At 34.6% G+C, this 27559-nt stretch overlaps 1 protein-coding gene across 3 annotated transcripts in view; it reads right to left on the reverse strand.

Moving 5' to 3' along the window:
* The window catches only part of LOC150098339 (uncharacterized), a 275596-nt gene that overhangs the window by 130988 nt on the left and 117049 nt on the right, over nt 1–27559 (reverse strand). For all 3 annotated transcript variants that reach the window (XM_090405890.1, XM_090405891.1, XM_090405889.1), the window contains one exon: nt 6234–6532. In XM_090405890.1, coding sequence (XP_090262016.1) covers nt 6234–6532 — 299 coding nt within the window. The remainder of the gene's footprint in view (nt 1–6233; nt 6533–27559) is intronic.

Genomic DNA, 27559 nt, shown 5'->3' on the forward strand with positions numbered 1-27559 from the left:
ATTTTTATATCTACGATTGTTTCCTCTTTGGATACTGGCAAATTTATATTTTGCTGTGCCAGCCAGTATCCTATAGCAGAAAAGATCCTTGCTCAGGGATACAATACTAGAGTCTGAAGATTACCTACACAATATCTTATTTTAACTGCCGTATAGATTCAGATTATTGCAGTTGTGACCTAAATCTACATTTTATATTCACTCTCTAAATCCTTCCCGCCAAAATAGGTTCTATTTTTATAAGTGGTAATTTGGAATCGTAATCACGCATGACTCAGGTTCAGGTAAATATGACATGTTTATTGGGATATCTAAAACACAATACAAAATTCATATGCTCAATTATGCTCAATATTAAATAAAACTCGAACTAAGAGATTAACACACTGGAACTAATTAAAGCTTATAAGGCAAGCTAAACACAGTAATTACACATTGGGATATAAAGTAAACGATGTTAAGTTAAGCATATTCCTTTCAGTGGTATTACTTGTAAGAACAAAACTAACAACCATTCAAATGTTACTGAGATACTAAATTCTACTTTTCTTATTGCATCAAGTTAATCCTATCACATACAAAATTACAAAAAGATCTCTTCTAAACAATTCTTCTTACTCACAAACGAGGTTAACTTTCTGATTAGAGATTGTTCAAAGAGTTCCTTAGAATAAAGTTCTAAATTTCACAATCGTAAACAATCTTCTTTCTTCTAATGAACATTCAAAATTAGAGCAATTACATCTTACCGACTTTTTTCGCGTCGTTCCGCACCGCGTATTTGTCTGGATATTTCTCATCTATTTTTTTGCTGTCTATACACCAACGTAGGGGTTACGCTATCTTCATTCTTTCTGCCGGAAACGTACTCAAAATCTTTGCGTTTCAGGAACAACTCGATGAGGCTTTTTAGCGACGGCTTGATTCTGCTAGGACCGGAATTTTTACCTTCAGCTTTGCATAGAATCCAGCTTCATTTCTTTACGAACGCTTGCTGCCCGACATCACAGACTTCACCCCCCCCCCCCCACGCGAAAGTGCCCGCCAATTTCCGAACCACCCAACAGGGAAACTATACAACAAGAGACCAAGAGAATTGCCCTGTGTTCCAGGTTCAACCCCCTTTTATACTCCTATAGAGCGCCCTCTTTTTCAGCCCCTTTTTGCACACGATCCTTACTAATTTCACCTTTTGGCTTATCCTTCGTTTCTACGACGCTGATATACTCGGATTCATGGAATACATGGTTACGTGATTTTCCGAATAAGCTATACCCGCCAGCGTTACGCTGTACGCGTGTAGCTTTAGGCCTTCCAGGAATTAATACTTAACAGCTTTATGATGACTCACAATAGATTTTACATAGCTTAAGTAAGGATTAAATTTAATTCACATTATCCCTCTTTTTTAAGACATACAAAATGAAATCTCAAATTAATCACAATAGCTTAAATATAAGGTGCTTAAATAAAGAATATAAATTTTTACATAAAGTGAGGAAGTTTCACTTTTAATTACAACTGCTGTGCAGGTATTTCTCTATGTTTACAAGTTTTATATGTTAGACCCTAAATGAATGATTTCTTTCCAAGATTCCTTCATTTAGGATCTAACACTATTGTAATAAGTATTATAAAGAGGAAATATGCCTTGTTTCATTATATAATAATTAAAAACGCTAGATATTTTTACACATTATTTTGATTATTAACAGCTTACAAAAATATTTATTACAATATTTAATGTGAACAATAGCCTTGCATTTCTTTCATAATTTCTTGAAATTCTGATTTGATGGCTTCTGATGCTGCGATACGTTGCTTCTTTAAATTATCAGCAATGATTTCTATACGTCTACCAATAGTATTTGCTGATAAGGGAATACATTTTAGTTTATCTGCATATTCTTTTCCATGGATTAGTTCTACCATTTTTATGGCGGTTGGGAGTACAAGTGTTTCCCCAATGGCATGTGGCTTTTGGTCTTTAGCAATTAAGAATGCAACCTCAAGAGATGCCTCCAAATATTTATCGTTAATTTTCGTGAATTTTTTTAAGTTGTTGGATTGAGAATTACATGTCTTCAAACATCGTTCAAAGAATTGTAAAGATTTGTGTTCATGTTCAGGATGTTTAGTTTTTAAGTGTCTTACTAATAATGATGGTTTCATACTTCCATTACATAGCATCTCATGACACAATACACATGTAGGACAAGGTTCATTGTTGACTATCGTTGATGTAAATCCCCATTTCAAGTAGTCTTCTTGATAATTTCGAACTTTCTTGGGCAAGGTTTTGTTAAGTTTCAGATTAATGTTTTTATCACTTAATTTGACTGATAACGAACTTGTTTGAACAGAAGAATCAATCCTATCTTTTCCTTGTTGTTCGTCTGATGTAGAAGTACTATCATAATTATCTTCAATTCGTGGTTTCTTTGGAGGAAATTTTTTAACCATTTATCCATTTTGTGATAGTTAATTTGTAAAATTTAAATATAACTCATTTACTATTGATAATATCAAACACTTTTAAAAAATGTAAGCAATTTTGATAATATTAATTCACTATTTCGAGTATGAACATAAAAGTAAACACAAAAAGGCGTTGGAATTGCACAGAAACAATATATATACTAAAAATTGTTAAACTTACTACTAATAGTCAAATAATTAATACAACTGTGGTGTCATCTGTAGATAGCAGGATAACTAAGCAATTTTTCTTCTCTAGCTGGGCTTGTCAACACTAGGATGCTCTACAAACAATGGCAATGATACGAAGCAAGAGATTTACTCCCTAGTTTTAAAAAACATGACAGCTTTGCCACGGACGATTACGTGTGGAAAGTTGCCCAATGTGCGCTAATCGCAAATTTAAGTTTACTGGATCTTTATAACGTCTTTGTCTATATTAAATATATGTTTAATTGATGAAAGAAAGTAATATTCTTTATCTTTAATTAATTACTTAATTTTTTTTCCTATCAATATAAAACTTTTGTTGACGTACCCTACATATCGACTCGCGTACCCCCTGGGGCATGCGTACCACACTTTGGAGACCACTGTTCTAGAGGACATGTATGATAAATAAGCCTTTGGCTCTCTATTTCAGTAATACATGATGGTTTATTTATTTTCAGTTACAATCTAGAAATTATTGCACAAAGAATAAAAAAATAAATAAATAAACCATACTATACTGACATCGGAGGTCACGGTATATATATATATCTCTCAGATATAATTCACTGTGAAATATCCCAAACCTTTACATAACATGTGTTAAACCAATCTGACAGCAAAAAATGCGGAATATCACTCATAACATATGAATGCACAGCTACCCATGACCTCCAAGCTATACACTGAATTGTGTACGAATATTTATATTAAACATTTTGCATGTATCTGTCATATCAGCTGCGAGCTCTGCAGGGTTAAAGGCGTGTTAATCAAAACTCTTGCCGCGTATATCAAGGGATTGCCACAATTAATTTTGCCGCGCTAAGCAAGGGATAGCTGTATATGCAATATTTCGTGACATAAAATTCAATCAGTGGATGAAAAAATAAGCCATGCTGATTCAGTTATTAGAAATCATTCATACTAATTAAAATTCTCAGTTGGATGTGTTCTTAGTCAGCAACCTTGGAGAAGATACACATCCTAATCATATTGTTTCTGTGGTCCAGCATTTCATATATTCATAATAGAAAACTTTACCAGTCATAAAAGTGGGGGTCATAATATAGAGTCTACTGTATTTATTATTTCAGTTTTTTTTAAATCTTAAAATTAGAAATAATTACTGTTTCCTAATTTTATTTTGTGCTTAACCACCCAAATGGCTACAGAGATAAAAATATATCAAAAATATACCTTTCATATCCATAATTTATATCGACTTGAATGAACACTTCGCCTCCATGTAATTATGAATGTATATACATATCAAGGTCAGTACAATGGTTAAACTGACCGAGAACATGGGGAAAAAATGAGACTGAGATTAGATATTAAAATTATTACGAATGCTCACTTTTGTGAGATTATTAAGGATGATATCTCTGGCTAATTTGATATACCAGCTTTTAAACTAATGTTACACCTAAAAATGTCATTTATCCAATTCTTCTGCTAGTTCCATTTATTTGCCATTCAGGCTTCTTATATTAATAGTACCGATCTTGAACTCTGGTGATGTTGAGTTGAAGACTATTCTACTATTATGTTTAAATTATATATTGCTCTTTGGAACTGCTCTGATATTATTACCTGATCATAACAAATAATAACATATTTATCTTATTACTCCAGGAAATTTCTATACCTGGGTTATTCAAGGTGTCCCATTATATTAGAATTTCATTAAAACCAAAAATCTGCCAAACACTTGTATTCCCTTAAAGTAGGCAATGCCATTTCAGCCTTATTTAACTTTGTTTTTAGATTGAATGGGCAGTTCAATCTCCACTGGTAGTCCAAGAAGCAGCTGGCCCAAGACAATCACTAATGTTTTTTAAGTGGCATCCAGTGAAGAGAGTGGCAGACAAGTGCTACCATCTCATTATCGGTTAACCATAACATGATATCTTATTGTCTGAAATAGTGTGAGTTCTATGGTTGATTTTCTTGAGTTTAGGGCATGAAAAACTCAAGTTTCCAGAAGAAGAAACCTGCTTGCTTGTGCCAGAGATCAACTAACTTAAGAACCAGTCAAGTTAGAAAAAGGTTCTCTAGTTGGCGACTAGAAGTGAACGAAGGTCTTTCTTCGGGCGGCCTAGTTGAGGAAGGAACTGTCAATTCCAATGAGCTGTACAAGCCTATTTAGAATAAATATGAAAAAGTATTGGAGAAAGATGACATCCATGTCTTACATCCTGTTTTACAGATTGTTTTTCAGACATCTTTTCATTTATTTTTATTTCGTTTCCTTTGTATATATTCAATATTGCCTGTGATAAAATATTAGGTATATTTATTCTTCGTAATATATCAAAACAATGCCTTTTTTACTTTTTATTTATATCAAATGGTTTTTGATATAAACAAAAGGTGAGTTTCTAAATTAAATTCTCTTCCTTTCTCTATAAGCAGTTTTAAACAAAAAGCTGTATCCACTGCATTTTTAGAAAAAAGACACTCTACAGCGTCTTTTTTCTAAATCCATTTTGACATTCTACTAAAAACATTATTCACTATACATTTTCAATTTTTCATTAATTATTCTACTATGTATTGTGTAGCATGTATATAATCTAAGTTAAGGGGATAAAAAATCCCTTATTGTTTTTCAGCCAGTAAGCGAAGCTAAGATCGAAAACTACGATCTGAACGTTTCATGCCGACGAACTGTCGGCGGATCCAAGCGTACTTGACCACTTGGTAGTGCCACACCAGGGCAACTTGTTGCAAAGGTGGAGCAAGCTCCCTCACTATTCTTGATATTTTTTCATAATGTAAAAACACACAGCTCCTAGGAGATGTAATACTGTTTTACATTATGAGGAGAGGTCACTACCCAGACCGGTTTCAACCTTTTTTGAGGTCTCATCAGTGAGTAGCTAGACCTAGAATATCAGAGTTTAAGTGAAAAGAACTTACATACTTTCGCTATACGATTGCCAGAAAGGTGTTATTATAACATATTATAACTAAGATGAAAAGCCAAATGGCTATTTTTTTCTGGCGAGGTTCGTCGGCATGAAACGTTCAGATCGTAGTTTTCGATCTTAGTTTCGCTTACTGGCTGAAAAACAATAAGGGATTTTTTATCCCCTTAACTTATCAACCTCGCCAGAAAAAAATAGCCATTTGGCTTTTCATCTTAGTTATAAAATGTATATAATCTATTATATAAAATATAGTATTTTATATTTCTAGTGCATTTAAAATTCACTAAACTAATACCTCTGTAATTATCAGTTTTTTTTTTTTTAAATAATTACCAAACTTGCATTTGATTTTACTGGTATTTGTCCACTTGTATATGTTTTATATATGTATATCTGTCAAATACATTACTAGTAAAATACATGATTATTATTTGCAATACAGGCAAGTTATTAACAACTTTTTCAAAGATATAATCTTTTATATCTTTGAAAACATTTATAGCTTTCAGTGATTTTTTTTGCATTCTTAGCCTATTTAGCATGATTCAATACTTTATGGCATAATGTGTGTGTGCACGTGCAATAAGAACAAAAATAATATGTGAATACCTTTCCTTCAGAATCTTCACTAATGCGATAATGATATACCCTTCCTTCATAACGAAGTGAAATGGACCTCTGTCCTGGGCTACTTTCACTTTCTCGAACTAGAAAGCTACCATTGATTCCACTACTAAGAAGATATTCAGCAGCATTCCTTGATATAGGGCCATGATACCAAGAGTGCTTCTCAAGACTATTCACTGGCGTAATATAATTACTAGGCACCCACCCAACCTGGCCAGTCCAAGACTGTGCTTCACACCATTCTCCTGTCCTATTATATGACAATACACGTACTTGTTCACCTAGAATGAACAAAGAACACACATTAATAAGTATGATCCAAGTCAAACAGGAGAAGATAATGACCTCACATCAGAATATAAATACAATTATTATTAGCGTTCAGTGCTTTTTTTTGCATTGTTATCCTATTCAGCATGATTCAATACTTTATTGCTATATATTTATTTATTAACATAAAAGAATATATATAAATAAAAATAAGTATAAAAAATTGGCTATGAGCCAAAATGTCTGGTATTTTTGATATCAGCCTGTGATCCACAAAACTAATCCAGTAGTATATTTCACAAATATATTTAATACTGTATAATGGATTAAAAAAATGAAAAATGTTTCATTTTTTCATTACACACTAAGCATGGGCATGATATCTTTCTGTTAGTAAATGAACTGCTAAAATACATGTATTGTCTTCTAAGCATTTTTGTAGACAAATCAAAATTGCACATTATATGAAAGAGATCATACCTTTATGCATAATCACTTCCAGATAATATTAGCTTATATAAAACTGCTTAATAATTAAACAGAGCAGTCTTGCCAACTTGAAAGCTAAAAAGTTGCTACTTTAGTTGGTAGGTAAGAAAATGGATCATGTAAGTTACTAAAGTAAAAAACACCAGAATTACCACTACTAGGTGGTGAATTTAAAATATACTGTGGCATGGATGTTTGCAATTACTCTTTTCAGCTTTGAAAATGTAATAGAATTATGCTAAAACAATGGAGGATAGACGATTTTCACTATTCTAGTGTGATCCTCCATCTTATTATTATTATTTATATGGGTACACCATGGAGACCCACTTTATCCACTAACACAATATTTACTGTACATCTCCTTAAATCTATTCATTGTTGAGGTGCTCACAACCGCCTCTGGCAATCCATTCTACCCATTTAGCACTCTGCACATAAAGAACCTAATCTCACACACTTACTACCATACTCTTGGACAACTTCCAAGTGTGACCTCTTGTTTCCCCCCCCCCCTCCCCATGTACTGAAATTTTTCTTTTGTACCAATCTTATAGAAAGCCTTTAGTAAATTATAAATTTTTATCATATCTGCTCTCTTCTGCCTGTCAACTAAACTTTGCAACCCACACACACACACCCTCAATCTATCCTCATAAGAAACATTCCATAGACCTATTGCAAAATCTCACATGATAAGTTAAATTAGTTAACTTATCGGGCTTGGTTTTACAGGGGTTTCAAACACATGTATATATAATGAAAAATGTAAAATTAAAATAATAATTAGATAATACCTTATATTCTTGTAAAGTGCATAAATAATTCCTGTTGAAAGTTGTATGAAAAACTAAAGAGAGGGGATTAACAAGATTAGAAAGGTGAATCAGCAAAAGTAAAAGTTCACATTCATTTTTGAAATTATGGATTCTACAACCATGTTCTCTAAAAGAAAGGAAAAGGAGTAAAAGTTCACAAGGTAAGGTCTTGTGAACAAAATTAAGTGCCCACATTAGAGATGTTTTAGGGGGGGGGGGGGAGAAGCGAAATGACTTCATACAAAGGGACAATCATGGAAATTTCAGTACTGAAACAAAGGATTAAAAAAGATATTTAAGGGGACAGAGACTCTCTCTTTTTATTTTCACTTGTCCTTTACCCTCATCTCCCCACCATCAGAACTGGATCCTCTGACGAGGATCCAGTTCTGACGGTGGGGAGATGAGGCCATACCTGTGGGATTCTTGCTTCGATGCATGGAGGGACGAGGAGAAGGCGACTACCCGAGGACGTGATGGAGAGATTGGTGGTTAATTCCTAGCATCCCGATGGAAAATCATAGCAGTTTCAACGGGATATCTCCCCAATATAATTGGACTGTTTCAAGGAACAAGGTTCGCTGCAGGGATGTGAATTCTGCCCGATAAAGCCCAAGTGACCGACCAGTGAGGATAGAAACAGCCATTGTCATAGAAAGGACATCATCCGTAACCCTAGATTAGGTCACCATAATTGTCTATGGAGTGCCCACACGACTATTGTACCCTGAAGTAAAGGAATAGAGGCAAGAAATCCAGACTGAAATATTGTTCATGTGATTGGACTGTGAATGTAAAAGGTACTGTAAGTAGGCATGCTTTGTTAAGAACTTTTCCTCAAATGTATAAGATTAGAATTAGCATGAGTGATATTGGTGCTTACAGAAGGGAGTTGCATGAATTTGAGTTTAGAGCTGTAGAAATGCAAGAGTAAAATGTTATGATTATGTACAAAGAATGGAAGGAACTAAATTAGATTAGAGATAAGGGGATAACTACTCCTATACTGTAAATTTGTTGAACAACATCTTAAAGTTTAAAGTTGCGAGAAAGCTATGTATTTAACTATTAAATGTATGTTAAGCTGATTCAGTATAGTTTGGTCAAGAGAAGTAGTTTCCTCCTCATGGATGATTACTTGTAATCTCTTACTAGTTAGCAATAAACTTGCATTATTCGATTAATGACCTCACCTGATCTTTTGCCAATGCACTGTCTGGAAATAATTGTGAACCTGTGTGCAAACTGATAGAGAATCGCCACGACGTGCTGCATGAGCAGACGTAAATTTGCCTGTGATCCCCCCCCCCCCCAAAAAAATTCTCAGACTATATTAATTCAATTAGGATGGTGCAGTCGATAATCAAACAAAGTTGAGAAGTACGAGAATTGTGACGAACTGCAAATTGGACACAGTAATAACCTTAAGGCCTGCTTTGTGTGCAGAACATATTCATTTAAGAAAGGACAAAGGAGAGTCAAGTGTTAGGTAGGATTAGTTAAAAGTAAAGTAATAAGGAGTCATATTAGTAGCCCATATTAATTTTTCAAAGGCTCATTCAAGGATCTATTTGAGAGTAAATATTTTAGAGTGATTGACCCAACGCTCACAATCCAAGTATACAGAACTGAAAAACACAATAATAATAACGTGAGAGAAAATAACACTATCACTAGCTTGGTCACTTGTCTCTGAATCCTCTCCACCACCTCCCGATCCTCAAGAAATGCAGGTGACCAAATCTGTGCACAGCAGTCAACATGTGGACAAATCATAGCCTTATAAAGCCCTTACTTACATACTAGACATTTGAAGTCCAAACAATCATGTCTGTACTTCAAAACAAGATTTCAAGCTTATCTAACTGTAATGCTATAGATTTTCAATCTTTCTTCAGAGAGAGAGAGAGAGGGGGTTTCTTGGGGAATGACTGTTATACCACAAAAAAGAAGTCATTAATTGATGACTGTTCAATGAATTGAAAAAACTAACTAAGATAAAGCAAGATCATTTTGGTTTGTTACTAAAATGAGAAAATTGCTGCAATAAATTACTATAAACAAACAGACATTCGGCTATCTATGATAATTATTTGTGAGAGCAACTATAAAAAATTTTTTTAAAAAACATACTTTTAATATAATTTCACTTCTTCAAGTTATATCTGCATTTTCCAGTTAATTTTAACTGCAACTATTCATGTAACAACTTGATGAATAAAACATAATACCACAGGAATGCTAATATCCAAAAATTAATAAAAATTAATTCTGATTCACAAAAAAGTTGCCATATATGATGAGTCAGCATTATTGTAACATATCAATAAAGATTATAAATGCAGGTATGACTCAAACATAGAGGACATTATTATTATTCATATATTGTTTTCTTAATAATATATACATGCATTTGTGAAATTAACCAATACTTCTAAAAATATACAGATAACAATTACTGCATATTAGAATCTGACATATCAAGGAGACCACATTAGGCTAAGAGCTTTGAATGCAGCTCGCATAATCACAATTAGAAAAAGACCATCATGCTCCATCACAGCAAATTTAGAAGAGGACTGTTTATAGAATCTGCTGCTGCTCTTGAAAATCTTCTTTTTCAGCCTTTTTTTTAGTCAGTCCACTGCTGGACGAAGGCTTCCCCTTTTTTTGACCACTTCTTGTCCAAGTTTCTAAGGTCATCATCCCATCTAGTCCTTAGCTTTCCTCTGTTTCTTCTTCCAGTTGGTATCCAGTTTGTAAGCTCCTTGGTCCAGCGTCTATCCTCTCGTCTCATTACATGGCCTGCCCACTTCCATTTTCTGGTCTTAATATGAGGTTGAATGTCATTTACCTTGATTTGCTCTCTAATCCCAAAGTTTAATATTTTATCTTTTGAAGAGATCCCTAGGATGTTTCTTTCAAATTTTATTTGAGCAATCTTCAATTGGTTTTCCAATGTTTTTGTTAGGTTCCATGTCTCACTACCATAAGCCATAACTAGTAATAAGCATTGATCAATTACTTCCCTTTTTAGGCACAGTGGGATGCCACTCTTAAGAATGGAACTTAGTTTTCCAAAACCTGTCCATACCAACTGTATTTGTCTATTGAGTTCTGATTCAATGCCTTTATCTAAATCAGGGGTTGGCAAAGGGGTCAATATTGATCCCTGGGGGGCTGATGTGACTATCCAAGGGGTTGATAAAATCTAGAGGTCAATAAACACCTAAAACGATTTTGAGTAACACCTAGTAAGCATTCAACTATTCATCAAATACATCCTTCTCATTTACCATTCCAAATAATTCAATAAAATGTAAGTAAATTTTTAATGTTCTTTATACATTTCTTGAAGTATTTTCTTTAATTTCTTTAAATATTTCTTATCGAGAAGCAGAAAGGAAGTAAAAGGGTGAAGGAATTATTATTTTTAAATTGAGAAATTCATTATTGATAACATTTATTCATTTATTTAACATGATGGGGTTCGATGAAGAACAAGGATCCCATGAAGGGGTCAATGGTCTAAAAAGTATGCCGACCACTGATCTAAATCAAAGAGCTATAGATAGACAAATTGATCTACAATATCTAATTGATTATTTCCCAGGGTGATGGGTGATTTTATTGCTGACTTGTTGAACATTACTTTAGTTTTCCCAGTATTTATTTTTAGCCCTTTTTTCAGACTTTCTGTATTAAGTTGGTCTTTCATACCTTGGAGTTCTTTAGCTGTTTCGGGTATTATCAAGATCATCTGCATATCTTAAGTGCGAGAGGTATTTCTCATTTATCTTTATACCTTTATTGTTGCAGTTTAAGTTTTTACAGATTTCTTCTAGTACTGCAATGAAGAGTTTTGGTGACAGAGTGTTATGGTTGCAGAAGAATTGTTATGGATATGTTTTAGAAGTTTGATGTACCGGGGTTCAACACCTTGTTTCTCTAGGACTGTTATTAGTTCATTTGTCTTGCCTGTGTCAAAAGCTTTTTCATAATCTATGAAAGCTGCTCTTAAAAACCAGCCTAATTTAAATAAATATGATTGCATGAAACACCCCAAAATATGGGAAATACTAATACTTCGAGATCCCAGTTTACATCCTAAGCCACCGACAGGTGTCCATACAGGGCACCCCCACCTAATTAGGACTCTAGTCTTTCATCCACATGTTTCAGTTAGTTTTGTGATGTCTTTGTGTATGTGTGTTACAAGTCTCATTCTGTGCTCCCTGACAATGTCTCTGTAACTGAGATGAAATAAATACTGGAAGCATTAAATACTACTTTTGATCATTTCCTAGTGCTATTTGACTCTCCATTAAGCTTTCAGCATGATATTTTTTGAAACTTTGCTCACAAAAATAATTGGGGTGGGGTGGGGAGGGGGGCTGTTTTCGACTGAAATGCCCAAGCAGAGAAAATCTTACTATCACTTTTGAAGAAAAATAACAGTCACTAATGCTTCAAAATGAAGAGGAGAATAGTCTTTTCTTATCAACAGATTCCATCAAGTTCAGCAAAAGGACTGAAGAACTTCTGATGATAATAAATTTAGTTTAATCCTTTATCCAAGTGTGAGCAAACAAAGTTTGCGCCTGAAATCTTCAGGACTGGGGTAAGGTAGTACAACACCGGGCAACTCGTAGCAAAGGTGGACCAAGCTAACATCACTCCTATCTCAGTATCTCCCATAATGCAAAACACATCTCCTTGCGGACATGTATAATGTTATGCATTAAGGGAAGGGCCACTACTCAGACTAGTTTCGACCTTTATTGAGGTCTCTTCAGTGGGAGCCAGGCCCAGAAGTGGAGATACCAGGCAGAAGCAATGGCGAGGTAATCTTTACCTATAGGAGTTGACAAAAGGTGTGCCACCTTTTTATTAAATTACTCTGGATTTAGAGAAAAATGTTGAAAGTTTATTTGTCACTTGGTTAGACTATAATAAATTTAGTGTCATCCTTTATCCAAGTGTGAGCAAACAAAGTTTGCGCCTGAAAATATCTTCAGGACTGGGGTAAAGTAGTACAACACTGGGCAACTCATAGCAAAGGTGGACCAAGCTAACATCACTCTTATCCCTTAATGAATAACATTATACATGTCCACAAGGAGATGTGTTTTGCATTATGGGAGATACTGAGATAGGAGTGATGTTAGCTTGGTCCACCTTTGCTACGAGTTGCCCGGTGTTGTACTACCTTACCCCAGTCCTGAAGATTTCAGGCGCAAACTTTGTTTGCTCACACTTGGATAAAGGATTAAACTAAATTTATTATAGTCTAACCAAGTGAAAAATAAACTTTCAATTTCTGATGAATCCAGGAATCTGTTTTTATTCGTGATTTCTTTCTCCTCTCTGCTCCTGTCTGAAGCATAATATGTTATGATTTTATTATTATTACATGAACTCTCCTGGAGTCAAACACCCCTTCTATCAGCCAAACTCTGGGAGAGAGGTTGGGGGGGGGGGGGAGATTTATACCATTAACAATTACAAATATTATATACGAAGCATAAATCATATTACATACAACGTAAAATAATTATACTTATATTACAAAAGTCCATAAGCTTACAGAAAATCTCTCCTGCCTGAAACATATCTATCATACTGAAGCTTAAACTCATTCACACTCTTAGCATACACAACATATGCTCAAGCAATGCATTCCACTCACCTACCACTCTCCATGTAAAAAAAAAAAAAAAAAAAATTCTTGCCATCTTATTCACTACTCCCATGTGTAATTTCCAGTGATGGTCTCTAATTCTTTACCCTTCTCATTTTCCACGATCTGAAAAAATCTCTCTTGTATCCATTCATTAAATACTTTGCAAGAGTTTAAATGTCTTGATTATATCACCCTTTTGCCTTCTATCAGCCAAACTCTGCAGATTATATGATTTCAATCTATCCTTACAGCTAATATTCCACCGTTCTGAAATAATTTTTTGTCAACTGCCTCTGCACCCTCTCCAAACCCCACTGATCAGGGCCTTATACACTTGAATGACTATCATTTTATCTCTACTAATTAACGTTCATCTTAATATTGCAGCAATCCTCTCAGTTGCCTTTATCATGTTTGTAACATGCCCCTTAAACTTCAAATTTCAATCCACTATAACCCAAAGATCTCATGCTCCATGAACTTCCCCTAGTATACCTCCACATGCAGAGTATGCAATATCCCATCTGTAGTTCCCAAAATTCGAAACCTCACATTTAGCAATATTAAACTGGCATCCCCATTCATCTGCCTATGTTTCCAACTTACTCAGATCCTCCTGAATAGCCACAACATCACTACTAGTCCTCAATAATCTTCCCCAGCTTCACATCATCTGCAAATAGCTGAACATCTTGAATTCCAGTGACAATATAATAATTGATAAAAAAAGTTGAAAGTAGTGGCCCCAACACAGCCCTGTGGAACCCACTAGTAATTTTCCTTTTACTCCTCCATACACAACCCTTTGTCCTTTCCTTTAGTGTTACACGGTGATCAGCATTCATTTTACACAAATTATGGACTCTACAACCGTGTTATAAATAATTATTTTAATATCCTGACGTTTCGACTTTCATATTAAGGTCGTCATCTGAAGTATACACACACATATACAGAGACGAGCTAAATTACATTTCACATGGTATGCTGAAGAGACAGTGATTTGATCAACGGTTATTCTGATGACCTGACCTCTAGTGAAATTAAAATAAAATTACAATAAACAAAATAAAATACAATAAATTAACTACATCAAAGCTATATTCTATTTAAGACAACATCAGAGAAACATTCTCTCATATAGATAGTTTTGTTACAGTGAAAATAATGTCCTAATTTAACATGACAATTGTTATTAGATTTAGGATCCTGGATTACCTATGAGTGTATTTACAATAACTCTTAGGGAGAAAGGTTAAGTGGGTAGGATATGTGCCTTCCATATGTTTGGGATTTTTAGACTATCATTTGTTGTTAAGATTAGGGTGATTGATTAGAATCTCACAGGCCTCCTTAAATTTACATTCATACCATGTTTTGGTGTGATGTAAACCAACAGGTACTTTTCCAGTCAATTCTATTTAGTGTTCAGGGCATGATCAGAAAGACCAGCTTAACAACAGTTATTATATTTAATGTGTCGTTTATGTTCCTTCTTTCTGATAGGAATTGTGAGTCCTGTTTGCCCTATACAGGACAAATTACAGGTGCAATGAATACGGTATACCCCAGGGTAGGCCAGTAGAGGGAGTGGATCCTTGGATGTGTTGAGTAAGTTCTTTAATTATGCAGGAGGTATAAAGGTGGATTTAAGGTTGTATTTTTGTAGTATTCTGTTCATTTTGTCTGATATCCCTTTAATGTATGGAATGGTTACAGTTTTATTATAGTCGTCTTTATTTTTGTTTTTAAGTGAGGTCTTGTACAGAATTTTGTCGATAGTTATGGCTGTAACCATTTTTTAGGAAGGTATTGCTGATAACTTTTAATTAATCTTTAAGTGCTTGTTCATTGAAGCAAATCTTCAAAGCCCTGTTTTTAAGTGTATTAATGACCCCTAGTTTTTGCGTTGGGTGGTGGTAGGAGTTTTTGTGTATATATTGGCCACCATGTGTCAGTTTCCGGTAGACAGTGAAGGAAAGACCGCCAGAAGAAAGGCATGTGACAAGTGTATCTAGAAATGGAAGTGTGTTCTGCTTTTCAATCTTGATTTCAACCTAGTTTTTGCGTTGGGTGGTGGTAGGAGTTTTTGTGTATATATTGGCCACCATGTGTCAGTTTCCGGTAGACAGTAATGGAAAGACCGCCAGAAGAAAGGCATGTGACAAGTGTATCTAGAAATGGAAGTGTGTTCTGCTTTTCAATCTTGATTGCGAATTGTATGCGTTCGTGTTGTTTGTTTAGGTGGCTGAGGAAAGTGTCTAGTGTCTGGCGGCCATGGGGAAAAAACAGCAAAAACATCGTCAATGTATTTAAGCCAGACTTTGCGTTTTAAAGGAGAGGAATCTAGAGCACGTTGCTCAAAATGTTCCATGTAAAAGTTAGCAATGGGGGGGGGGGCATGGCTGTGCCTTCTTTTTGTAAGTGGAAAGTGTTTTGTCACACAAAATAGTCAGAATGTAGTACATGCGCTAAGAGTGCTTTGATATGGGGAGGAAATTTGTCCTAACAGAAGGATTGTGTCATTGGTTGGGACATTTGTGAAGAGGGCAGAGACATCAAAGATGAATTAAAAGTTACCAGCGATACCTTCCTAAAAAATGGTTACAGAAAATACTATTGACAAAATTCTGTACAGCACCTCACTTAAAAATAAACAAGACTATACTGTAACCAATCCATACATTAAAGGGATATCAGACAAAATGAACAGAATACTACAAAAATACAACCTTAAATCCACCTTTATACCTCCTGCATAATTAAAGAACTTACTCAACACATCCAAGGATCCACTCCCTCTACTGGCCTACCCTGGGGTATACCGTATTCATTGCACCTGTAATTTGTCCTGTATAGGGCAAACAGGACTCACAATTCCTATCAGAAAGAAGGAACATAAACGACACATTAAATATAATAACTATGGTTAAGCTGGTCTTTCTGATCATGCCCTGAACACTACATAGAACTGACTGGAAAAGCACCTGTTGTTTACATCACACCAAAACATGGTATGAATGTATATTTAAGGAGGCCTGTGAGATTCTTATCAATCACCCTAATCTTAACAACAATGATCGTCTAAAAATCCCAAACATATGGAAGATGCTTATCCTACCCACTTAACCTTTCTCCCTAAGAGTTATTGTAAATAGAACCATAGGTAATCCAGGATCCTAAATCTAATATAACAATTGTCATGTTAAATTAGGACATTATTTTCACTGTAACAAAAGTATCTATATGAAAGAATGTTTCTCTGATGTTGTCATAAATAGAATATAGCTTTGATGTAGTTAATTTAATGTATTTTATTTTGTTTATTTATTGTAATTTTATTTTAATTTCACTAGAGGTCAGGTCATCAGAATAACCGTTGATCAAATCACTGTCTCTTCAGCATACCATGTGAAATGTAATTTAGCTCGTCTCTGTATATGTGTGTGTATACTTCAGATGACGACCTTAATATGAAAGTCGAAACGTCAGGAAATTAAAATAATTATTTATAACACGGTTGCAGAGTCCATAGTTTGCGTAAAATGAACTTTGATTCTTTCCTTTAGTGCAGCGTTTCCCAGATTTTTCCTATGACAGAACACTTCACAAATCCTGATATTTTGACGGAACACCTTGGTTATTTTGTAACATATTAATAATTAATTATTAATTAATAAAAAATTAATAATTAATAATAATTTAAAAAAGTAAAAATTAATGTATTAATTAATACATTGCAACATTAATAATTAATTATGGCATAATCATAAAGAGTATTAGTACACTTATGTATATGGTGTGATATGTTGACAAATGTAAAATTACATTTAAATCAGTTATCGATCACTGGACTAATGAAATCTTATAGCATATTGTAGTTTCCTCAGTCCAACATCATTAAATTAATTTGTGCTGATTTTCATTGACATATCCCATTCTGATCACCTAAAATTTATAATATTATTATAAGCACTTACAAGTGAATGCAGACTTTTTCTCCTCTGTGCTGGTAGTTTTCCCCTCCTTTTGTACATCCTGGAGATCGCTTTGTAGGCTGGTGGTGGATGACTCACTATCTGTTGCATCACAAACACCTTCAATAAGAGATTTCTTAATACCAAAATTAAACAAAGTCCCTTGTCTCTTATTCATATTAAAATTTAAATCTGCAGGCCCATTACTTTTAAAAAATCATGGCACTACGGTTTCAAAACTTTCACCCTACACTACGAACTTGCGAAGAAAGTATTCAGTATTACTAGATTTGAGAACTGGATACAGACTACCTTGACCTTCAATTTCAGTGAAAAAATTTTCTTTATACTTCCTTGCTGATTGGTCACTAACATTTGCAAAACAGATGTTATTTCAGTTTTGAGAACAGAGGATACCCTGCACATTGTTGTAATCGGCTTGCAGGCAATTTTTATGACCGGTCGTAAACAGCGCATTCCCTTTCCCAAATTACTTCCATATTTAAAAATACATGGCTTGGTCACTGACATCACAGAACACTTATTCACTTTCAGCGGAACACTGGTGTTCCGCAGAACACAATTTGGGAATCCCTGCTTTAGAGTTACATGGTAATCAGCATTCATTTCAGTAAAATTATGGAGACTACAATTGTGTTAGGAATAATACAGTTGTAGTCTGTTAGGAATAAGGTGTGTGTTATGATCCATTGAGTTGTTTTTGACTCCTGGCGACTCCACGATCATACACTCTCCATTTTGATCTGTCCCTGACCATGTCTTTCAGAACTTCCAAGTGCACTCCAGTTGCTTTTTAATTCCATCCACCCATCTAATTCTTGGTCTTGCTCTTCTCCTGCTTCCATCAACTTTAGCAAGCATCATCTTCTCCAGACTGTCATTTGCGCGCATAATATGTCCAAAGTATGACAATTTTTGCTTGATGATCATAGCTTCAAGGGAGCAATCTGGCTTTATTCTGTCTATCACCAATTTATTGGTTTGTTTTACAGTCCATGGTATTTTTAGTAAGCATCTCCAAACCCATAATTCAAATGCATCTATCTTCCTTCTTTCACTCTTTCTCAGTGTCCAACTTTCACATCCATACAGCACCACAGTGAATACCATTGCTTTCACGATTCTGATTTTTGTTGTGAGGCTAATATCTTTAAAGATCTTGCTTAAATTTGTCATTGATTTTATTCCGAGTAATAATCTTCTTCTAACTTCTTCTGTAAAATAACCATCTTTATCAATTCAGGAACCTAGGAACACAAAATTGTTAACTGCTTCCATTTTCTCCCTATCTACTTCAAAATCATTAAGTTCACATGTTGCCATAACTTTTGTCTTTTTGAGGTTAAGTTTAAGACCATATTTAGCACTTTCTTCTTTAACTTTCATAATAAGTTCCTTCAAATCTTCTTTGCATTCTGCTAGCAAGGTGGTATCATCTGCATACCTCAAATTATTAATATTTTTATTGTTAGGAATATTTTTATTTATATTGTTAGGAATAATACAACTGTATTAATCCTAACGCAGTCGTAGTTTGCGTAAGGAATACAGGCTTCAACTGTGTTAGGAATAATTACTTTAATTTTCCAATATTTTGACCTTCATATTAAGGTCATTATCTGGAGTATACACATATATATACAAAAGACAAACTACATTACATTTCAAACAGTATGCCAAAGTGACATACTGTTTGAAATGTAATATAGCCATATTAGATTTCATCAACTATTATTCTACTGGCCTGACCTCTAGCAGATAAAAAAACCTACAACAAAGCTATATTCTATTTATAACATCATCATAGAACAAATTCATATAGATAGTTTTAATACAGCAAAAGTAGTAGCTTAATAAATAATTTCACATGACCGTTGTTATATTATTAGATCCTAGATCAGGGCTGTAGATAAGTACCAGATCGACATAATAGGGGTGACTGAAACAAAAAAGACCAAAACTGGTGAGATCTTTCTGAGCAATAAATAAAAAATATTATATTCAGGCAATGACAATCAAGGAAAAGAAGGAGTAGCCATAGTATTCAACACAAAATACGAGGCTAATCTTCTTGAATGGCAGTCAGTCTCAAGTAGAGTAATGTGGGCAAATATGAGAATGGGGAACTGGACAATGAGACTTATTTGTGCCTATGGTCCCATAGAAGGTTCTACTAAGGTAAAAGTGGAGGAATTTTTTGAGGCTTTAGAAAAAGCAACTGACACAATGAAAAATGAAAAGTTGGTCCTTGTTGGGGATCTAAATAGCAGAGTAGGAAATGATTGTGAGACATACAAAAATATTTTGGGAAAATTTGGAGAAAAGAGCAAAGCTAATAATAATGGCAAATATCTGTTGGATTTCTGCTCAGGACATAGACTGGTTATTACTAACACCATGTTCCAACATAAAAATGTGCACAAATTCACATGGAGAGAAGAGGCTAGGAATAAGAAAAGTTTCATTGACTGTGTTATTGCTGATAGTGATGTTTTCTCCCTGGTGCAGGACACCAGAGTGTACAGAGGATTTGAAATTGGAAGTGATCACTATTTAGTCTTGAGCAGGATAAAATTGAATTTCATATCGAAAAGAATAACATGTAAGAAAGTTTTAAAGCGAATAAAAGTTGAGCAGCTCTCAGATGTGAACTGTAGACTAAAATACACAAAGATTATTGAAGAAAAAATGAAAGAGTTTGAGAACAGGAATCAAACCCTGGAGATTCAGTGGCAAACTCTGAAGAAAACATTGATTGATTCTGCCAGAGAGGCATGTGGTGAGGTTGTCTGTAAGGATAAAAAAATCAGAACTCCCTGGTGGACACAGGAAGTTAAAGAGGCAGTGAAGGAAAAGAAGAAAGCAAAAAGTTCCTGTCAAATAAGTCAGCTTGTGCTCTTAGAGAATATAGAGACAAATGCAAGAATGCTAAACACTGTGTAAAACTAGCTAAACAAAAGTCATGGGAGGACATTGGCAAGAATATAGAAAATAAATATCAAGAAGGTGGCAAAATATTCTGGAGGTTGTTGAAGAAGCTTAAGAATGGAGGAAAGAGTGCTGTAAAAGGAATTAGAGATGATAAAGGTGACATGAAAACGGGAGAAAAAGATATCCTTGAAGTATGGAGTAATTACTTTGAAATACTGCTAAATGAAACAAACAGTGATGACAGTACAGTGGTAAAAAACACTGACCAGGCATGCAGTCAGGAATACATATCCATACTTGAAGTAGAAAAAGCCATCAAAGGCTTGAAATGTGGAAAGGCAGCAGGAGTAGATGATATTCGACCAGAAATGCTGAAGTATGGTGATATAAGAGTCTTACAGTGGCTGCACTGCATAGTTCAGAAAGCCTGGACAGAGGGACGAATTCCCGATGATTGGAGTAGAGCTCTCATAGTACCCATATATAAAAAGGGAAATAAAACTGCATGTGAGAATTACAGAGGTATTTCCCTACTGAGTGTTCCTGGCAAGATCTATGCAAGTATACTTGAGAAACGGTTGAGAAGAATTGTGGAAGAAAAGCTTGGTGAAGAACAAGCTGGATTCGGGCCAAATAGAGGCTGTCAGGATCAGATCTTCACTTTACGACAAATAGTCGAGAAAGCATGGGAATATAACAAAGATCTGTATTTAAGTTTTGTCGATTTGGAAAAGGCATATGACAAGGTGCCAAGAGAGAAGCTATTCAATACGCTGCAGTTATATGGTCTCGATGGGGCATTATATCAAGCAATACTTAGTCTTTATTTGAGTTGTAAGTCAGCAGTTAGAATTGAAGGAAGTAGAGGAAGATGGTTTAATGTTAAATCTGGTGTGAGACAAGGATGTACATTATCCCCTCTGTTATTCATTATCTATATGGATCACATTATGAAGGAAAGTGGTATTAAACATGATATCAAAATTGGAGATGTTAATGTCAGCTCTTTGCTTTATGCGGACGATGTTATACTTCTAAATAAATCTGCTGCAAGTCTGCAAGATTCTCTGACTAAATTGAATAGCTGCTGTAATAGATATGGTATGAAGGTCAGCAATAAAAAGACAAACACAATGAAAATAGGCAGAATCATTGAAAATGTCAACTGTGTTGTGAATGGAGAACCTGTGGAACAAGTAAAACATTTCAGCTATTTAGGCACGATTTTTACTGAAGATAGTAAAATAAATATAGATATAGACAACAGAATCAGCAAAGCTGGTATGGTGGGAAGTCAATTAAATAAATTCATATGGAATAAGAGAGAAATTAGTCGGAACACTAAATTAGCAGTATACAAGACAGTGTTCAAACCAGTTTTAACTTATGGATCTGAGAGTTGGATCAAAAGTAAAACACTTGATCAAAGACTAGAGACCGCAGATATGAGAGTCCTGAGAAAGATTAGAGGCGTGAACAGATGGCATCAATGGTAATATCATATTAAAAACTAGGATATTAGGAAAGAACTTGACATTGTCAGCATCCAGGAATGCGTTAGCAGAGCTAATCTCAGGTGGTATGGCCACTTAAATAGAATGGGAGAGGAAAGATTAGCAAAACAAGTGTTCTCTGCCAGGTTGGCAGCAAAATGACTCAGAGGAAGACCAAGATATAGGTGGATTGATACGGTACAAAGTGCTTTAGACGATAGAAATATAAGATCTAATAATGTTGTAGTCTTGAGAAGTAACAGATTGATTTGGAAGAAAATTGTAGATAGGAAATTAATAATAATGTAATTTTTTTTCATGTAGTACTATCATATCCTGTACACCCCTTGAGGGTACATGGCAGGAATTTGATGATGATGAGATCAGGGCTGTTCAAAACACGGCATGCAGGCCACATGGTGCTATTTTGTGCAGCCTGCCTGTGGTTTTGATTTCCATGAGCAAAAAAATAAAATAACAATTTGAACCAAATGCCTATTGGATATTTTAATTCTATCACTAATCGATAATCTCAATGTTGGTTATTTTATTTGGTGTTTTTACATCACTATATATCCACGTTTTTCAAACATTAGATGCGTTCTTACAATGTTTTATTCTAACGCACATGCTCCGGGAGCTCATGGGGAACGTGAGCGTGCGATTAGTGTTGTTCATTTGTTTAGCTATTGTGCTTCTGCTGCTCACTAAATTACTAGATACGCACTGGATGCAGCCCTCAGATAAATCTTTTTTTAAATGCAGCCCTTGGATTACCTAAGGTTGGACAGCCCTCTCTTAGATTATTTACAGTCCTAATAATAATTAACTCTTAGACCAAAATGTTATGTGAGTAGAATATGTGCCATCTATATTCTTGGGATTTTTAGACCACCATTAACTGTTAAAATTAGGGCTGTTGATAAGAATTTCATGGTCCTCCTTAAATTTATGCTCATACCACATTTTGGTGTGATTTGGAGGTGTTATGTAATAATAATAATAATAATAATAATAAACAAATGCCTTTCAAGGGATACCAGATAAAATAAACAGAATATTACAGAAATACAACCTTAATGCCGTTTTAAAACCTTCCTGGAAAATTACAGAACTTATTCAACTCATCCAAGGATCCGCTTCCTCTCCTGGCACATCCTACAGTATAGCATATTCATTGCACCTATAATTTGCCCTATATACGTGAAACAAGACACACAATTCCTATCCGAAAAAAGGAACATAAACGGCACATTAAACTTAATAACTATGGTAAATCTGGCCTTTCTGATCATGTCCTAAATATTTTACACAAAACTGACTTGAAAGGCATCTGCTGTTTACATCAATACCAAAACATGGCATGAGCATAAATTTAAGGAGGCCTGTGAAATTCTTCTCAACCACCCTATATTAATAATAATAGTAGTCCAAAAACCTCAAGAACATGGATGACACATAATTCTACCAACATAACCTTTTTGGTCTAAGAATTAATTATAATTAGGACTGTAAGTAATCTAGGATCTTAACTCTAATATAACAACACCTGTGTTAAATTATGGATTTAGGCCACCACTTTTGCAATTTATTCTCTAATGATGTTATAAATAGAATATAGCTTTGATGTAGTTTTATTTTATTTTTTTTTCATTAGTAGTCAGTCCAATAGAATAACAGTTGATCAAATCACTGTCACTTTGGCATAGTGTTTGAAATTGTAATATAGTTTGTCTTTGTATATATATGAGTATACTCTGGATGATGACCTTAATATGAAGGTCGAAACGTCGAGAAATTAAAGTAATTATTCTTAACATGGTTGTAGTCTTCATACTTTTACTGAAATAAACAACTCTTTGATATCTAGCAGATAAAAAATTGACAATACACTCTACCAACTTAATATCCAAACCCATACATTGCAACTTTATTAATACCAGATTTTTTTCACTTTTTTTTTTTTAATTTAATGGTGCAATTTTTTATTATTATTTTATTTTTTTTTTTTTTACATTAACAAGGAAATGAAAAATTTAAGCCCTGGTACATATTTTAAAAATTAATTAAAAAATTAATTTTTAAAATGTTTAAAATCTTCCATTTTAACTGGAATTTTTTACACAGCCTGTATTGAAAAGAAATCAATATGTACAGGCAGTAGCTAAGATATCTGCTGCAATTATTTATTATTATCAGGGAGAACTAAAAGGAATTTAACTTCAATTTATGTATTTATTTTTTTTTTTTTGCGATAGCTATATACGGGCTTGCTTAATATGCTATAGGGTAGATGTCAGCTGAGTACAAAAGAGCATAGAGAAGATATAGGATGGGTATTATTTCCAAGACACAACTTCTAAGTATAACAGAAAGGAAATTAAAAGAGAAAAATGGTGCCAGGAGGCCAGCTTTGTTTTCTGATGATATTATAGTGGAGTGAGTAAGTGCATGTGTGAGAGAGAGATGTGAAAGTACAGATGAGCAGAAATTGCACCCAATGGCATTTGCAAGGGACCAAAAAGCATAGAAATCAGATATTTTGAAATGTGCACTTCAGTAGGTAGGCTAAGATAAATTGAGGTCCTTGTCTCAAGCCATGTGTGGATATAAGTCACAATGGATATAATGATGATTCCCAGATTGGTATACTAGTTGTTAAATTGCTTCTTGGATAGTGGGTTGGAATTTTGTATACAGAAATGATTTCTGTAATACCGGCAACAATTTCATTAACTTAATCAGAGTAGGTATTTAGAGTGCAAGAGCAGAAACAGTATTGTTACCATGGAAAGGAAGAGCTGAGGTCCCAGAGTGCCATCCTACTTGAAGTCATTATAATGACATAGGATACATAGTTGAGAATGAATGAGGGAAGGGCATTCTGGGAGAGAAAACTTGCATATGATTATTGTTTGGGCTACCAAAAGGAGAGGTGACTTCGACAGCATAATGGAAGATGAATTTCAGGTATGAGACCACAGTAATGATGTGCTGTAAGTTTACCACATCGTGTGAGTGGTAGGCACTTAAAAAAATGGAAAGAGAAATGGTTAAGAAAGGACAGGATGTAGAGAGAATGTAGAAAGTTATATGGTATTCTGGTTGCTGGATGAAAATTTGCATTACGCTGCATATAACAAACACTTCCATATCTCTTCCAGCTGGAAGAGATATGGAAGTGTTTAATACCCACAATTCCAAATTAACATCTGGAATTGTGGGTATTAAAGTTACTTAAAAAGATTATGTCACTGTTTGGGTAAATAGCATGCAGAAAATCAAGCTTCAGGGATGAGAAGTCAAAGAGGACAGAGTGATTTTCAGAATTTGCATGAGTACATAACCCTCATGAATGAAGATAAGTATCTTCATTCATGAGGATTATGTACTCATGCAAATTATGAAAATCACTCTGAATACCAGTACTGATACATAAGGATAACCGTTATTCTTCCTTTATCAATTATCCATTCTGTTCACAAGAGTTCAGTGAAAAGATGAGGATACGTGTGCCAAAAGCTGAATATTTATATTCTTATCTACATTAAACCCAAAAGCCAGTCATTATAAAATCAATGATCTTCAATATAGAATTTAGTTTTAGGCAGTAAAGTTGATGAGTCAACTCCTTGTAAGCACAAAAAAAATTTTCTTACTATTGCTTCCATAGTAAACTGAAATTCATAAAAAAATTTTGTCAAAGCAATGAACCCAGTTTGACAAAAAAAAAATTATTAAAATAAAAGAAAACAAGTTTCTTGGTCCTGAAATTAGAAAAATAATGATTCTGAAAAGAATCATTCAGAAAACTTTCTCACTGAATCACAATGAGAAAGTTTGTTTTCTGAAGTGTAAGAATTTCTTAGAAAATATATTCAGTTATGATGAATTGGTCTAAAACCACACAATAAAATACAGCATCCTTAAATATACATATTTTGCATTGTTTTAAACTTCTTTCTGATGAATATGGATGCAGTCGATAAAAGCACAACAAAAGATATCATTAAAATCTTTTGTTGTGCTGGAATAATCTCTAATTAGTGATTAGAGATAAACTGGAACAATCTCTAATTAGTGATGCATTGCACATTGTCCATAAGAAGCAAGCAAAATGTCAATGAAAATAAAATTATCTAACAATTTTTTTAACGTACAGGGTGGCCATAATTAAGGAAAAGGTGTTCAGAGCCTTGTAGCAAAAAATGTATTGGACAAAATTAAACCAAACTTGGTGTAAGTACACTCTGTAACATGAGGTTTTTATTTACAGAAAATAAAAATAGTACAAAATTTTACCACCAGGAGGTGTTTGGCATTATATGCACGGGATATTTGCATAATTTCACTGTTTTTCTACTGACATGTTGGTGGATATGAAGAAAACCAAAATGCCTCATTGTGATAAGACTGAAGTGCTGGATCTCACCTTGCTTGAACATGCATTGCTAGTCAAGTTTTACTATCAACAATGCAGTAACACTAATGCTACACTTCGAGAATTCTGGTGTTTGAAGGATAGAGAAAAGATCCAATGGCAATAACAAATCTTAGAAAAATTATTTTATGATTTGAAAATAGCAGATCTTTAGCAGAAAGGCCAGGATGAGGGTGTAAACAGATTATTCCTCAACAAGTTGATGAAGTTGCAACTGCCTTTGTGAAACACGGAATGAATAACGTACAAGGGTCTGGCAGTACTGGGCAATATCAAGGCTGGATATGCCATACTCAACTGTGGAAAATGCTACATCAAATGCTGAGGTTTTTACCCTAGAAGATCTCCCATACTCAAGCTTTGCTTCATGGTGATGCAAAAACTCGGCTATCAATTTGAGCGAAGAATATCAGGGCAAACTGTTTCCAGTTTGCCCTGATATTCTTGGCTCAAATGGAGGTAGATGATGTCTCCTTACGGAGACACATTTTTATGTGAATAGTAGTGTTAACTCACACAGTTGTCACATTTGGGCTGCGAATAACCCTCATGTGTTCCATCAGATCCCTTTACACTCACCGAAGGTCACAGTGTGGTGTGGTTTCATTGCATTGTTTATTATTGGTCCATACTTTTTCAAAGAACTTTGCCCAACAGGACTAGTGACCTGTACCATCTCTGCTGTTAGGTATTGAGAGATGATGTGTAACTTTGATGTTCTGCAACAGCGCAGATGCTTTGACTCTACCATATTCATGCTGGGTGGAGCACCACCTCACATTGGATTGCCAGTACAGTGAATGTTACAAAAGCAATTCAGAACACAGAGTGATTAGTCGTGCATTTCCCACAGCATGGCCACTTCGTTCGCCTGATCTCAAACCCTGTAGCTTTTGTCTGTGGGGCCATCTGAAATGCATGGTGTATGAAGGGCATGTCCCTGATTCAGCAATCTTGAAAGACAGAATAACGCAGCGTGAGGAAAATCATTACAGATCTGTTGTGTTCTGATGTAGAAAATGTCACACACAGAATGCAATTCTTAGAACATTTGAAAGGAGGACATACTGAACAACATCTGCAAGTTATACAAACATGAAAACTGATTTTTTGTGTCTCTTCTAGCCATTAGTTTATTAATCTCACACCACATGCTTAGAGTGCCAAATGTCCCCTGGTGACAGA

The sequence above is a fragment of the Typopeltis vanoorti genome, chromosome 15, assembly GCF_054136105.1.
Source record: "Typopeltis vanoorti isolate ZY-2024b chromosome 15, IOZ_Tvanoo_1.0, whole genome shotgun sequence".
Lineage (NCBI taxonomy): Eukaryota > Metazoa > Arthropoda > Arachnida > Uropygi > Thelyphonidae > Typopeltis > Typopeltis vanoorti.